Source organism: Nannobrachium achirus, assembly GCF_963921795.1.
Source record: "Nannobrachium achirus genome assembly, chromosome: 4".
NCBI lineage: Eukaryota > Metazoa > Chordata > Actinopteri > Myctophiformes > Myctophidae > Nannobrachium > Nannobrachium achirus.
The window spans coordinates 20,454,597-20,471,322 of NC_137813.1; the positions used below are offsets into that span (position 1 = coordinate 20,454,597).

Consider the following 16,726-nt stretch of genomic DNA (forward strand, 5'->3'; position numbering starts at 1 on the left):
TAATGTTAGACCATACTGTGTCCCAACAAAAGTCAGGGTCCAAATTTGGTACATCATTCCTCCAAACAGTATCAACAGATAGGGGCCCATAACTACAGTCTAATAAAAAACCATAGAGGGTGGAAACCAAACCTCTTGTTCTGTTACCATCACAGATAAACTCATGGAAGGGGTGCAATCTAAGGGGAGCTTGCCATGGGACCCCGTAGGTCCTCATGGACGTTCTCAGTTGGAAGTAGAAAAAAAGGGTATTTCCAGGCAGATTGAAGATGTCACACAAATCTCGAAAAGGTCGTAAACCATTTCTATCAAATAAGTCCCCTAATGTACGAATCCCCTTAGCCCTCCACCTTGGAAAGCGAATGGGGCGATCCTCGATTAAAAGTCTTTGATTATTGAACACTGGGGAAAATAAGTTCCATTTACAATCAATCTTACACATCTTTTCAGCTGCCCTCCATACTGCCACTAAATGAGAAATGATAGGTCCAAAGCGAACTTTGCATTGATGTGTAGTTATGTTTGAATAGATAAGATCTCTCAATTCAACAGGCTGCACTAAACTCTCCTCAAGCTCTCTCCAAGAAACCTTATTTGCTGGGTTAAACCAATTTAAAAGGGGGCGGAGCGTGAAGGCCCAATAATAAAATTTAAAGTTGGGCAATGAAAGGCCGCCATCATCTCTAGCACGTTGTAATAGAGAAAGTTTAAGACGAGGGCGTTTCCCTTTCCACACAAACTTAGATATCGAAGAGTGAAGCTTATTCCAGTATTGCGGCGGTGGTGGCAAAGGGAGCATAGAGCTTACAAAGTTAACCCTAGGAAGAACATTCATCTTTATGATTGAAACTCGAGCTTGGAGAGAGTTGGGCAAAGATGACCATCTATCTAAATCAAGACAAATCTTATTTAGAGTGTCACCATAGTTGTTCTTAACAATAGCCTGAAGAGAGGGGAAAATATCTATGCCAAGATATTTGAATTGGCTTACTACTGGGATTATGGGCGGCAGGATAGCAGATCTCATCTGATCATTTAGAGGTAGAAGGGCTGACTTCGTCCAATTAATTTTGTAGCCGGAAATGGAACTGAACTGATCAAAAATTTGAAGGACGTGAGTAATTGACTGTGGTGCATTCTCAATGAACAGTAGAATATCATCAGCATATAGGGAAATGCGATGCTGTGTGTTGTTAATCGAAACAGGAGTAATATCTGCAGACTGACGCACTGTCTGAGCCAAGGGTTCGAGTGAAAGTGCGAAAAGGAGAGGACTAAGGGGACAACCCTGCCTTGAAGATCTGCCAATCGTGAATAGCGGCGAACAGATCTTACCGGTTAGGACCATCGCTGACGGATTAGAATAAAGTACTTTAACAAAATGTATGAATGAAGCACCAAATCCCATTTTATCTAGTACAGCCCACAGGTAAGACCATTCCAGACGATCAAATGCTTTCAACGCATCGAGCGACAACACTGCGGCGGGGGTCCTCAGCTCCTTAGCCCTATCGATGATATGCAATAGTCGTCTAGCATTATCAGAGGCTAGTCTAGTTCCTATGAAACCTGTCTGATCACAGTGTACTAAGGTGGTCATAAAACCCTGCAAGCGACGCGCAAGCACCTTAGCAAAAACTTTTAGATCAGAATTCAAAAGTGAAAGCGGCCTATAGCTTGCGCAATCTGTGGGATCCTTGTTCTTCTTCAACAATAATGATATAATAGCTACATTCACATCCCTGGAGAAAGAGCCACTTTCAATTGCATATCGAAACATGTCTAGCATCAGCTGACCTAGATCTTCCCAAAAGATGGCATAAAGTTCAGGGGGTATCCCATCCAAACCAGGCGACTTGCCCCTACGCATTGCGAGCACAGCTTCCTGTAATTCCGCCAGATGGAGCGGTCTATCTAAGGCTTCCGCATCCGCCTCGCTAAGGGTTGGTAACTGTATGTTGGATAAAAAATCATTGCATACTGCATCATCGTGAATGACCTCGGAGGTGTAGAGCTCATCATAAAAAGCACGAAACGTGGCATTGACCTCTTTGGGTTCTGTAACCATGGCTCCCGTTGTTGATTTGACACTAACAATATCAGCAAAATGCTCATTGGATCTAAGACGTAAAGCCAGTAAGTGACTGGGTCTTGCACTATTAAAATAGTAGTTTTGCCTTGTGCGTTTCATTTGAAATTCTGAGCGGCGCTTGAGAATGGAGTTAATTTCTTTCTTAACTAGCTCTCTCTGGGTTGCTGTACTAACATCAAAGTTATTTTGGAGAGAATTATCCAAAGTAGAAAACCGAGATTCCAATTCCACCAGTTTGGCTGACCTTAATTTTCTCTGAGTGGACGCATAGAGGGTTGTATTACTCCTGATAAAGCCTTTAATTGCATCCCAAAGAATTCTGGGATCCTCAACTGAGCCTGTATTGATATTTATAAATTCGCGCAAACCAGTTTGAAACTGAGCTACAAATGCCGCATCGCGCAGCAGTGTGGTGTTAAACCGCCATCTAGGAGCTCTATCTATAACCTGTTTCAGTGAAGCAACACACAGCACCGCCTTGTGATCCGAGAGTGACATTGGGAGCAACTCTACCTTGGCAATTTTATGAAACAAGCTAACAGGGGCAAAAACGTAATCGATCCTAGAGAATGAAGCATGCCTACCCGACAGAAAAGAAAAATCTCTAACCGTTGGGTTCATTAAACGCCAGATGTCGAGTAAGCCAGTTGAGTTTGCCCAAGCACGTAGTTCTGCAGACGCTAGTGCTTGTTCTCTGCTTTCTACCCCAGTGGATCTATCTAGGTTATGTTGCCATGTTGCATTGAAGTCAGCACCAACAATGATTTTGAAATCCGTCAGTTCCAATAAGGTTTTAGTTAGTAATTTGTAAAACTCTTTGTCTAAAACATTTGGAGCATACACAGAGACTAGTGCTAGCATTTTACCCTCCAAGCGGATTTTAGCAACAGCTATCCTCCCGTCACTGTCAGACCAATCACCCAAAAAATCCAACCTAAGGTTACGTCTAGCCAATATGGCTACTCCCTTGGTTTTGGAAGAAGCAGCTGAAAAGGCTAAAACACGATAATGTTTATTAGCCAATCGGTTGGAATGCTCTTTTAAAAGATGAGACTCCTGTATAAATGCAAAGTCAATTGATTTAGATCGCAAAACCCCCAAAATGCTGGTTCGCTTATGCGGTATATTCGCTCCCCTTACATTGAAACTTAGAAATTTATATTCTGTCATAATTGTGGTTCAAACCATACGCACAGCAAGCACAGTAGAACATTTTAGAATTTCCTAGTTGGTCCCTCACAACAAACCTTCCCCACAGAAAAACAAAACAACCCCAAAAGGAACAGAAAGGAAAAAGCAACATCAAACAAACATAAAAAAACACATAACATTGAAGCTTGAGGGGGAAAACCCCATTAGCATCAGAGTGCACAAAAACAGTTCCCCACCCCATCAACCTATTAGTCAACCTTCATTTCACTCTGTCAGAGAGTGCAAACAAGTAACTGCCCAAAAGTAACCATACATTGCCCTCTGGTGATTATGTAAATATATAACAGATCACCAAAGTAAAAACAACAACAACAAAAAAGTGCCTTCTTGTGGCTGAATAGCTCTCAAACATTCCATCCGCTCAAATTATGATCAATCTCCCCACTTCATATCACTTAAATAAATGAGAATGGTATGTTAACATTTCTAGTAAAGAAGGGGGAGAGAAAAAAGAAAAGAATAAAGGGAAAAAAAAAAAAAAAATGAGGGGACTATAACAACTGTAATAATAATAATCAGTCCAGCATTAGGCCCACCTAGAATGTGATAAAGCCCTATAAGCCACGTTAATGCAAATAACCAAACACTTGTGACAGATAAGTGGAAATAAGGCTGTCACCACGACAAGGCACTAATATAATATTAATAATAAAAATAAATAAAAAGGAAATCAGTGTATATGATATAAAAAATATATGCACTTATATATGTAGTTAGAAATAGAAATTAAAAGCACATCCGGGGGGCCATATGCAGCAAAGCACACACAGTGTTAATGCATACTGCGCCACATACAGCCCCCCCCCCCATGCATCCATGTATACAAACCACAATTACTAATTAGAAGGGGGAAAAAAAGAAAGAAAAGAAAAGTCTGTATACATAAGTATTTACATAAAACACAGTTATGTATGATCAGGAAACCATATACAACACAGCACATATAATGCATACTGCGCCATATACAGCTCCCTGTACATGCCCAAAAGGCCAGTGCAAACTTAGATAAATGTCAATCATATTAGTTAAGTCTGTTTCCGTCTTAAACAGTAAACTACCATACTTCAAACAGTGAACCTACCCAATCACGACTACAAAATAAATATCCCAATACAGAGCTCCCCTCTCCCCCCATCAAGAAATTAACATTTTAGAAGACAACAAGTAAAGTAGTTAAATAACTACCCCCCCCCCCCCCCCCCCAGACAGCGGATCCACAAGCACGTAGAGCCAACGCGCCACGAGATCGTACATCCGCCAGCTATTGAGATTAGAAAAAAAGGAAAAAAAAAGAACGAGTCAATGAGCCAGGGAGAGAGAGAGAGAGAGGAGAAGCAGAGATAGGTAGAGAGACATAGAGAAAGGGCGGGAGAGCGAGTGGTCTCTGGAACCGCGGAGCCTTCACAATTTAGACCATATTATTTATATCTGTTTCACCTTAAACAGTAGGCTACATTACTCAATACAAAGGCCAAAGCCCAGTCTCGCCCTCCTACCCGAGAAAGTAGCGTTTTAGGAGGCATAAACGAACCATAAACTAACAACCAACATAGCCGCCATTACCTAACAGAAAGAGAGAGAGAGAGAGAGAGAGAGAGAGAGAGACACACACACACACACACACACAGCGAGAGAGAGAGCCATAGAGAGAGAGAGAGAGAGAGAGAGAGAGAGAGAGAGAGAGAGAGAGAGAGGGAAAGTCGAGATAGATAGAGAGACATAGAGGAAAGACGAGAGAGAGAGCAGGCTCCGTCTGAACCGCGACACGGAACCCGTTAGACAAAGCTTAACAGAGAGAGATAAAACCCTCTAGACCTATATAGTAAGCAGCACAACGCTCAATAAGAGCAAAGAAAAGGAATACAATAATAACAAGAACAATGTCCATTATATTCAAACAAAAAAGACAGTGAATTATGCTTATAGCTTTAGCAGCCCTAAATCCTCTCTCCTTGCGGTAACCTAAATTAAAACGAGTAACACCCATCTGCTTACAGATCTTGTTAAAAAATAAAATATATCTTATTCTTCGATACAAATAAAATAGGTATTATGAAACGAAACACTTGAAAACACAACGTCAAGTCAGATGATGAGTCCAAAACAATAAGTAGGCTTACATTAACAACTCACCCTTTGGGGAGGAGGAGGAGGAGAGAGTGAGGAAAGAAAGACGCTGCGTAAAAGTCATCTCCAAAGTCCCAGCCAGCTTACCAACAGTCCATTAAAGGCAAAAGGATATCACATCGGCAGAATGTGTTTGAAAGCACGCGATCACGAAAGCAAAAGTGTCCCTGGTAAAAGTTAGTTCTCTGTAACTGTCGTCTCATCATCCTGCGTAGCTAGAGTCTCGTCCGCAGCACCTGGAGTCTTGAACTTATCCTTGCAAAAGGCCAGAGCTTCCTTGGGTGAGTTGAAAGTAGAAGTCGCCTCATCCACGGTTATCCAGAATTTGCTCGGGTGCCTTATTCCGTATTTCACTCCTTCCGCGGTGATGGAACGTAGGAATTCCTTTACTGGCCCGAAAGCTGCCCTTCTCTTTGATGTTTCAGCAGACCAGTCGGGGAAAATATACACCTTTTTGCCATTGTATGTCAGTTGGCCTGCTTTCCTGGAGAGCTGGAGTATGCGTTCCTTTACCCGGAAAAAATGGATCCTTGCCAGGAAAGCCCTTGGCTTATCAGAACGTGGATTGCCGGTCCGATGAGCGCGATCCACCTCCGGGGGGGAGTCGGGAAACTCGTCGGGGAATGTTTTCTGCAAAAAAGACTGGATAAAGGCCACTGGGTCAGCCTTTTCCAGCCCAGGAGAGATCCCAATCACTCTTATGTTGTTCCTACGACTCCGGTCTTCTGCTATGACGAGCTTCTCCTCCAGATTAGCACATCTTCTCTCCAATTCAGTGATACACATCTGCAAACTGTCCATGGAGGAACCAAAGTTCTCAATGGCCTCCCCATGTTCAGCCACGGTCGTGTTCAGCGTGGCGACTGCAGGACGCAGCTCCTTTCCGAAGTCATCAATCTTCTTCAGTAATTTCTTCTCCAAGCCAAGCATCATGGGTTGAATAAAACCATCCATAAACTCTTTCAGTGATTCCTTGAGGACCTCGCGCAGCATGCTCTTTGTAACCGGAGCGTCAGCGTCGCCCTGCATCGCGCCGGCCATGTTGTCAGCGTTTGCGGTCGGAGACCTGGTACTCCTCGACCTCGTGTTAATCGTATTCGGCATGAAACACGAAACAACTGCAAAAACAGACGCTCACCAGTGTTTTGGGCGTTTAAAGTCTCAAAAGAACTATAAAGGCAGTAAAAAATGGGCTTAAAAAATGTGAAAACTATGCACCTCCACAGAGCTCAACAAACGCGTCCTACTCGGTCGCCATCTTCGAGACACAGCTCCTCTCAAAGAGGCAACAGACAGATTCCACTTAATGTTGTCCTTCTGTTTTTTGTTTATCAGAGTGGTCAGGTGTGACAGGAGCAGGACAAGGCCATGATGATCTTCAGAGTGGGAGAGTTCCTCCACCTCAACACGTTTCTTGTCAAGTTCTGCGATTTCCATCTTTAGTTCTTTTATGAAAGCCTCGGCTTGTTGCTCTGCTAATTTATACCTGTCCTCGATCACCTCAACCAGCTCTGCCCGGCTTTTCTCAAGTAAGTGTATCAGATCAGTGAAGACCTGCATAGTGTCAGCTATCTCCTTCTCTGCTGTCTTTTTGCTGGCATCGGTTGAGCGTTCAATCTCACTGATCCTCTGAGACCGTTCGAGGATCACATCCTGCACTTTTGCCATCGTCTCAGGCAGTTCTGCAAGCTTGGATTCATATTCTTCCTCAAGCGGTACAATTTGGTGACTTTTGTGGTCCGTTTTAAAACAAACGACACAAATACAAGTCTTGTCTGTCCTACAGTAGAGTTCAGGGAGCCTGCTGTGCTTCTTGCACATCCTGTCTTCAAGACCTGATACAGGGTCTATTAAGGTGTGGCTCTTGAGGCATAAAACTCTCCGGTGAGGCTCCAGGTGTGTCTCACATAAAGATGTTAGACATATAAGACAAGATTTAACAGCCTTTAACTTGGTCTCAGAGCAGAAATCACAAAGCACACCACATACTTCATCAGCACATGAGTCTGGAACGGAGGGATTCACTTGAGCAGACTTCTTAAAGTGAACAGCTAACCCTGATATGAAAGTATTAACTTGCAATTCAGGTCTTGTGGTAAAGGTCTTCTTACACATGGGGCACTGGCAAATGTCCTTGCTGTCCCAGTATTGTTGAATGCAAGCCTTGCAGAAGTTGTGTCCACATGATGTTGTGACAGGCTCGCTGAACACATCCAGACATATTGGACAGAGAAACTGCTCGTCTGAGAGAATGCCGGCAGTTGCCATATCTGGACCTGATATGGACAGAGATAAGTAAAAATATAATGCATTATGAAACTTAAAGGCTGTTCATGTTGTAGATACATCTAAATGTAACAACATGTTACTGCTTGTTTTTCCCTTATAGCACATACTGTAACATTAGTTGAGCCTGTTTTTAGCATAAATGTATACCAACTAGGGATGGGACGATACGCGATATTATTGTTTATTGTGATAAAAAAACACTCGCGATAATCGTATCGCGGAGATTTAATTTATCGTGATAACGCCCTCCGTCATGCACTGGGATCAATTCATCTTTTATTTGCCAAGCTGCATATCCGGTACCTCTTAAACCCTCTATAATTGTTAAAATGTACTTATAATATACGTACTTGATTACATCCTTTTTTCACTCTATCAAATGTCTTTGCCAAAAAATAGCCGATCTACAGCGCGTCGCGGTGCAACGCGTTGTGAGCTTGTAGATCTGCTATTTTTTGGCAAATGTTCCGCCCAAGGATAATGTATTTTGATTATCGTGATAATATTGTAAATCGCAATTTCTTTGGTCACAATAATCGTGATATGAAATTTTCATATCGTCCCATCCCTAATACCAACTTGAAAATTGTTGGATAATGTCAAATGTATGACTTGAATATGCACAGTACAATATTATCAGACCTACATTTACCCATTTTGTTTATCCCCAAAATGACTGGATATCACAGGTTTTGCAGCAATTTGTAAATTGTAGTATTGGACCTTAAATGTAATTAAAAATATATGATATGTACTTGGCCTCTCATTTAGGCTATAAATTAAATATAAATTCAAATATAAAATATGAAATACAAAATAAATAAATGTTTAAATGTCCAAAAATACCTGGTGCGCACTGTTGGTTACCAGGTGAAGAGCCACTGCAAGGAACCTAAACACAATACAGTATGCAGAACCAATTATAAGTTGATCTAACAGCATGGTTTGATTGATAGTTATTGAACTAGAGCCAACATGTTTTCCATGTGAAGTGATACTGTGATTTTAGAGCTCCTGATAATTCCTGTGTCTGAGGAGGAGTAAATGATTGTAAGGTCGTATATGACATGATTGTAGTGTGGTACGACACATAGGGTAGTTAGGCCTATGCAAGTTACCAAGTCTGCAGTGACTTTGTTGGCCTTGTTTTTCTGTTTTTTGGTACACTCAAGCAGAATTACCCGTATCTCCTGTATTGTTTAATAAGAAGCATTTTAATCTGATCCGTTGCTATTTTCTAAATTGTATCAGGGTACAGTACACCTCCCAACCGATGGGGTCGCGTAGCTGAAAGTAAGAGAAAATGGCTGCCGACCGGATTAAAATGTTTTTTATTAAACAATACAGAAGATACGGTTAATTCTGCTTAAGCGTACCATATTGTGCCATCAGTTAGCCGGGAGCGTACCTATGTTCCCCAGGTTCTATGTTCCCCATTTACCCCCCAAAAAAAGGTTCTATGTTCCCCGCTCAACCTACAATAGGTTCTATGTTCCCCACTTATCCAAAAATGCAGGAAACACTCCTTTAAAATTAATAATAACAACTCAAAACACCCAATAATGAGGAGAGATAACGAATACTAGTGGGACAGGGGGCACTAGGGACATCTGGACACCATACTTGTATTATAGTGGGAGACATATGTGAAAAAGGTGTTCACTTCCAGCAGAAAGCGTGAAAATTTGCACCTAGGGGTATTTTTGTGTTACCTGACTTTCGCCAGATGGTGGCAGCATTGCGTTGCATTGCTTTACCATCTGGGCTCGGTCCGCCAGCGTTGATAACACTCGTAAAGTCCCGGGCCGGACCAATCAGCGGCAGCTATGGGCGGGCTCTGAGCGGCTCTGAGCCAATAGAGTGACGTTGCCTGAGTGCATGACGTTGCCTGTCTGCAACGTCATGCAGACAGGCCAATATGAGTGGTTGGAGTTGGCACTCCCAGACTGTGATAGAAACGGCCACATCCAATCACCTGCTACAGAAATTCAAAAAATGGCCCGCCCCTTACATAGAGTCTCAGTCTGGCCGAGAGATCCCAGATGTAAGGCAGAGCGTTACGCACTGCTGCAACTATCTGGCGAAAGTCAGGTTAATTTTTGTGCGCTGAATTAAAAAATTGACGGTCCCAAGCACTTTTCTCAAATTCACTTTTCTCTAATTCACTTACCATAGGGTTAGGGTTAGGAAAAAAAAGACCCCCCAAAAATCTTCTTTAAGTAGCATGTGAGGGGTCTATCTAGGGGGTTTTCATGATTCTGAATCCATTCCAAACATTTGTTTTGCACAAAAACATTCCTTGGGCAAGAAATGGACCCCACAAAACTATGGTTTAGTGATGAGTCATCACTTTTCACAGTTGTGTAGGGTCCATTTCTTGCCCAAGGAATGTTTTTCGTGCAAAACAAATGCTTGCAATGGATTCAGAATCATGAAAACCCCCTAGATAGACCCCTCACATGCTATTTAAAGAAGATTTTTTGGGGGGTCTTTTTTCCCTAGTATGGTAAGTGAATGAGAGCCACCAGATCCCATGGGAACGGGTTAGGGTTAGGGCTTGGGACTGTCAATTTTGGAATTCGGCGCACAAAAATACCCCTAGGTGCAAATTTTCACGCTTTCTGCCGGAAGTGAACACATTAGCCTATTTTTGTTCCATATTTCTTCCACTATTATGTCTGGGCATCTGGACGAGTGGGCACCTGGATTTCTGGGCAATAGGGACATGTGGGCATTAGGACTAGTGGACACATAGACGAGTGTGCAAGGGGTGGAGACATCTGGGCACCTGGGCAAGATGTCCCACCATTTCCTGCATTTGAGTGGGGAACATACAGTAGATCCTGTTTTTGGTTGAGAGGGGATAACCTTTTTGTGGGGAGGGTGGGTGGGGAACATAGAACCTGGGGAACATAGAACCTTTTTGGGGGGTAAGTGGGAAACATAGAACCTGGGGAACATAGAACCTGGGGAACATAGGGTGGACCCCAGTTAGCCTTCAACTTCAAGAAGCACTTTATTTTTAAAATCTGAACTTTTGTGTAGACGTACGTGGTAAATTGGCAATACTGCTCAACACCAGGTTGAGGTGGACCCATAACTGTCATGATGACAAGTTACGTTTTATGGCTAATTGTAGTCACTGTAGACTACCGGTATTTTCCTCTCCGCAGTGATAATAATGCAAATTGCAAAATGTAAAACTTTGATAATCTTTTAACCCAACAGTAGGTCGGAGTAGCCGATGTTTACAAACAAGTCTAACATTATTTGACGAAGTAATGATCTTCTCTTACCTTTGTAAATAAACGTGGTGAACCCAGACAGCTTGCAATCGCGTTCAGTTTCGTTTCACAGAAAGTGAAGTGCTGACTGACTGCAGCCTGCAGTAGGACAGTCTGGGTCTGCAGACTCTGCACCCTACACTTCCTGATTAACTTAAAGGGATATTCCACTTTCAAAAAAACTTTTGGTCCTTTTATCGTCTAATCAGGCTTTTATGAACACCCTGAACAGTTTTTAATGTGCTTGATTCAATATTTAGATATTTGATGTAAATGTTACCAGCCCCTCCAGGCCCAGGGCCTCTCCCCATAGACACACATTGTAACTTCAAACTTCATTTTAACCATGACTAGAGGTTCGCGGCCCTTCGGGCCGCTCACATCTAGAGATCGCGCCTGCTTCGCAGGCGCTCACAGCTTCGCAGGCGCTCACAGCTACGTTGCAGCAGTGATCCACCCACATCCATCCATCCATCCACATCCATCCATCCATCCATCCACATCCATCCATCCACATCCATCCATCCATCCATCCACGCATCCATCCATCCATCCATCCATCCATCCATCCATCCATCCATCCACATCCATCCATCCACATCCATCCATCCATCCACATCCATCCATCCACATCCATATCCACATCCATCCACATCCATCCATCCATCCATGCATCCACATACATGCATTCATCCACATCCATCCATCCATCCATCCATCCATCCACATCCATCCATGCATCCATCCATCCACATCCATCCATCCATCCACATCCATCCATCCATCCATCCATCCACATCCATCCATCCATCCACATCCATCCATCCACATCCATCCATCCATCCACATCCATCCATACATCCATCCATCCATCCATCCATCATCCATCCACATCCATCCATCCATCCATCCATCCATCCACATCCATCCATCCATCCACATCCATCCATACATCCATCCATCCATCCATCCATCATCCATCCACATCCATCCATCCATCCATCCATCCATCCACATCCATCCATCCATCCATCCATCCATCCATCCATCCATCCATCCATCCATCCACATCCATCCATCCATCCATTCAAAGCCATCCATCCATCCATCCATCCATCCATCCAAGCATCCATCCATCCATCCACATCCATGCATCCATCCATCCATCCATCCATCCATGCATCCATCCATCCATCCATCCACATCCATCCATCCATCCATCCATCCATCCATCCATCCATCCATCCATCCACATCCATCCATCCATCCATCCATATCCATCCATCCATCCATCCATCCATCCATCCATCCATCCATTCATTCATTCACATCCATCCATCCATCCATCCAAGCATCCATCCATCCATCCATGCATCCATCCATCCACATCCATCCATCCACATCCATCCATCCATCCATCCATCCACATCCATCCATCCATCCATATCCATCCATCCATCCATCCATCCATCCCTCCATCCATCCATCCATCCACATCCATCCATCCATCCATCCATCCACATCCATCCACATCCATCCATCCATCCACAATTCCACATCCATCCATCCATCCATCATCCATCCATCCACTTACTGTACTGTACTACTGTACTTTACTGTACCCTACTGTACATCTCTCTCTCTCTCTCTCTCTCTCTCTCTCTCTCTCTCTCTCTCTCCATCTGACCCCCCCTTCCCTCTTGAAACCCGATACTTTCGTGATGATAATGACAAACTCACTCTACAGAGGATTGCGCAATAGGTATTGCGAAATAAGCATACAAACACAAACATTCTGTGATTATGAAAAGTAGAGATGCATTTGAAGGTGGAAAAGTTGATGGTCAGCAAGGAATATGCGTTATTGATTTTTGTATTATGTTTTTTAGACAATTGAACAACTGCTGAACGTGGAGTTGCAGATGCACATACATACATACACACACACTACCCCATTCTGATTAGGTTGTGAGGATAGATTCATTAAAAACACCCATTTTTTTCCTGGTGACTCATGATACTACCCTCCTAATACGTGAGCAGGCCGTGTTTTTTCGATAACTTTTTCATTTTTTTATATAATGATTTGTCATTGTTAATTAATGTCATCACATTAAAGGAGTAGTTCACCCCCAAAACGACTTTTTTTTTCTATTGATTTAGATTACTTAGTTACCCCATGGACTAGCTGGAGACTTCAATAAGTTCAATAATATTATTTTGTTTTTGTCGCATTCCTGTCTGTGATCTTAATTGCCTATCACTTTGTGTAATATTTCAAATACATAGATCGGTCCAATTGGGTGTGCCAAATGTAGTTCTAAGAGCGGCCATTTCTTGGGTAAACACAGCCTTACACAGGTGTTCTGATTAGACTATAGCACTGTGGCGCAGTCAGTAGTGCTGTCGCCTCACAGCTAGAAGGTCCTGGGTTTGATTCCCGCCGGGGGACACTGTGGGTGCTGGGGGCGTGTTCCCTCCTCCGCGTCATCAGTGCCCACACCCTGGGGGCACTGTGGGGTGGGGTTGGCAAAAGGGCCTTTCTGTGTGGAGTTTGCATGTTCTCCCCGTGTCTCCTAGGGTAGATACCCTCACAAAAACATGCAGTAATCCTGGTCTCTATAAAGCCTCCCCCTGGCCAGCCGGGGCGCCTGATGGAGGGGAGTGGAACTGGTTGGAATAACGTGTTCCTTCCACGCGCTACGTCCAACCGGGGAAGCTCCCCCTGTCAGGTGATAAGAAGCGGCCTGCTCACTCCTCATGCATTGAAGGAAGCATGAGCTCAGTTTGGGGCCCTCCCCAGGATGGCAGAGGGAGAGTAGAGCCCAGGATCACAGCTTAGGCAATTGGCACCGGGTGAAAAAATGGGTTACAAAAATCGTGGGATAAAAATTTAAGAAATAAAGACTATAGCATTAGTTCTATGCAATCAAACAATTGAAACACCTGTGTTTTGACCCAAGAAATGGCCGCTAAGGACTACAATGACGTAGCCGCTGGCACACACTATTGCACAGCAATAAAATGGTGTGTGCTACTTGTTCCTGTTCGATGTCCCACTGTTTCGAATCCCCATTATGGGACGGGTTAGGGTAAGGGTTACGTTTAGGGTTAGGGTTAAGGTTTAGACTTATTCCCCAGGTTAGCATTCACCCGTGATGGCAGGTTATAGCGTTCACCGGCGATTCGGACTACTGGCCCCACGAAACAACGGCACATCGAAACATCACTATATGCGCCCGTCTACTCAGACTCAACACACACAGGTTTCAGTGTGAGCTGTGTTGGAGACAAAGATAGATAATTATGTGATCCTTCGCTGTAAAATATTTTCTTTGGTGTGTGGGAATATCATAAGTAAGTCTTGCTGAGCCATGAGGCAGGAGCATATCTGGGTCCAATTTTCTTTGGTATGACCCGGCCGGGGATCGAACCCCAACATCCCAGCCTCAGGCTGGACACTCTAACCACAAAGCCACAGAACTGGTGTGGGAATATAAGTTTGCCTCTTCACCACCACCAATGAAAAACGATAATTCTGGATTTGCATAATTAACTTAATTAACATACGCGGCCACAGTGCGAGAGAGAGAGATGCAAACAGATTCAGATTATATTGTTACAGTTGCAGAGCACAAACTGTCTGATTCAACAAGGACACCCCAGACTGGCTGGGTCTCTTATCTACTGTATCATAACACACGCACGCGCACGCACGCACGCACGCACGCACGCACGCACGCACGCACGCACGCACGCACGCACGCACGCACGCACGCACACACACACACACACACACACACACACACACACACACACACACACACACACACACACACACACACACACACACACACACACACACACACAAAGCCACATTGAAATGAAAAGTACATCTGTTGATGTTAACAGCATACGGGTTGAGCCATGGCTTCTCCTCCCTGCTAGGTGACGAGTGCACCATGAAAGCTGGTGACATGCAGCTACAAAGATGCTACTGCCTCCAGGTTATGCTCAAGTTAGGGCAGAGTTGTCTGTTGTGTTTGGTTTGGTTTGGTTTTTCACCCGATACCATGTCCAACAAAATATTACGCAAAAAATCTGTCCTATTTTTTATGTTACAATGTAGGCTATGTTGTCCAGTATGTTTGGTCAGAATGATTTGTCTCCCTACCAGACTTCCCAAACTCCCACACATTCCAGCATGTGATCTGCCCACGGGATTTACTGTAGGGCAGTGTCAGACGACCTTGGAACATGCACACTCTAGATCTGTAAGACCATTGTCTTTGTGACGTGGCTTGCCTAGGTGTTTGTTAGTTAGTCACATGTCACAAGTGTCAGTTGCAGGAAGCAGAGACATTCACGAGCAGCAATCAGAAGATGGAGCGTCCTGGACCGTCGTCCCCTCTCTGGATGGACGTTCCTGGACTGTTGGCTCCTCAACAGATGGACCGTCCTGGACCGTTGGCCCCTCTCCGGATGGACCGTCCTGGACCGTTGGCCCCTCTCCAGATGGAGGTTCCTGGACTGTTGACCCCTCAACAGATGGAGGTTCCTGGACCGTTGGCCCCTCTCCAGATGGACCGTCCTGGACTGTTGACCCCTCAACAGATGGAGGTTCCTGGACCGTTGGCCCCTCTCTGGATGGACATTCCTGGACTGTTGGCTCCTCTCCAGATGGACCGTCCTGGACCGTTGGCCCCTCTCCGGATGGACCGTCCTGGACTGTTGACCCCTCAACAGATGGACGTTCCTGGCCCCTGTCCAAGGAGGCCAGAAGACCCAGAGAAAGTGTTGCCGTTGCAGGAACCACAGCACTATGTCCCCACTGAAGGGACACAAGCATCTCTGCGTCTGGAGAGACTGCCAGTGTCCCAAATGCATGAAGCCAACGGTAAACGTATTCTTCTTCTTCTTTTTTACCCACATTAAGATCTGATGAGGCCATGTCTACACATGTCTTCTAAATACTAACTGTTGATTGAAAAACGTATGTTTCTATGATTAGTGGTTTTCAAACCTAGAAGCTAAGATTTGAGTTATTTTTTTAAATAGCTTGAATCTAAAATAACAGATCCTTTCCAGGTCTTAATTGGTTAACAAACACACACCCGCACCCAGACACACATGCAGTATAGGCCTATTCACCCTGGGTTATTCCTCAATTGTGTGACTTGAGATGCAAAAAAGAAAAGAAAATTAGATTTTTTATTTTTTATTCAAGGGTTCTCTGTTGAGGTGCTGTAATTTCACGTTTTCTTTTTAATAATAGCAGCTAAACCTCAGACTCTAGTACTAACATCTTGGTTTTGATATTGGGTGGAAAGCTTGTATGTCCAAAACCATTCCCTTTTTATTATTTAACCTATTTATTTAGTAGCCTGTAGGGAAAATAGTTGATATACACGCTCACTCACTACTTGCACTACCTTTGTGCAACAGTCTTGTATAATTAGGTCGAGCATTTGTTTATAAAAAACAAACAAAAAAAACATTAAAAGTTGAAATATGGAGTTACAAGGTTTCTGACTGACAGTAGTTCTGTGAAGGGTGACAGCAGCATTCTGTACCCTGCTGAAAAAAACAGCAAAGACCAGCTAAAAACAGCAACCATCATAAGCTGTTTTTTTCCCCAGCAGGGTAGACTTGAATCAACAGTATTGTCTGAGGCAATGAGACTAACCGTTATGCCTCAACGCTCATGGAAGGGAGTGCATAA

At 43.8% G+C, this 16,726-nt stretch overlaps 1 protein-coding gene across 1 annotated transcript; it reads right to left on the minus strand.

The window, feature by feature from the left end:
- Positions 1-6,771: 6,771 nt before the first annotated feature.
- LOC308282745 (E3 ubiquitin-protein ligase TRIM47-like) lies at positions 6,772-7,699 on the minus strand (the record flags this gene model as incomplete). Its single annotated transcript, XM_080723133.1, has 2 exons — positions 6,772-6,826; positions 6,918-7,699. The coding sequence occupies 2 exons, from the start codon at positions 7,697-7,699 to the stop codon at positions 6,772-6,774; spliced, it is 837 nt and encodes a 278-aa protein (XP_080579259.1).
- Between the last annotated feature and the right edge of the window lie 9,027 nt (positions 7,700-16,726).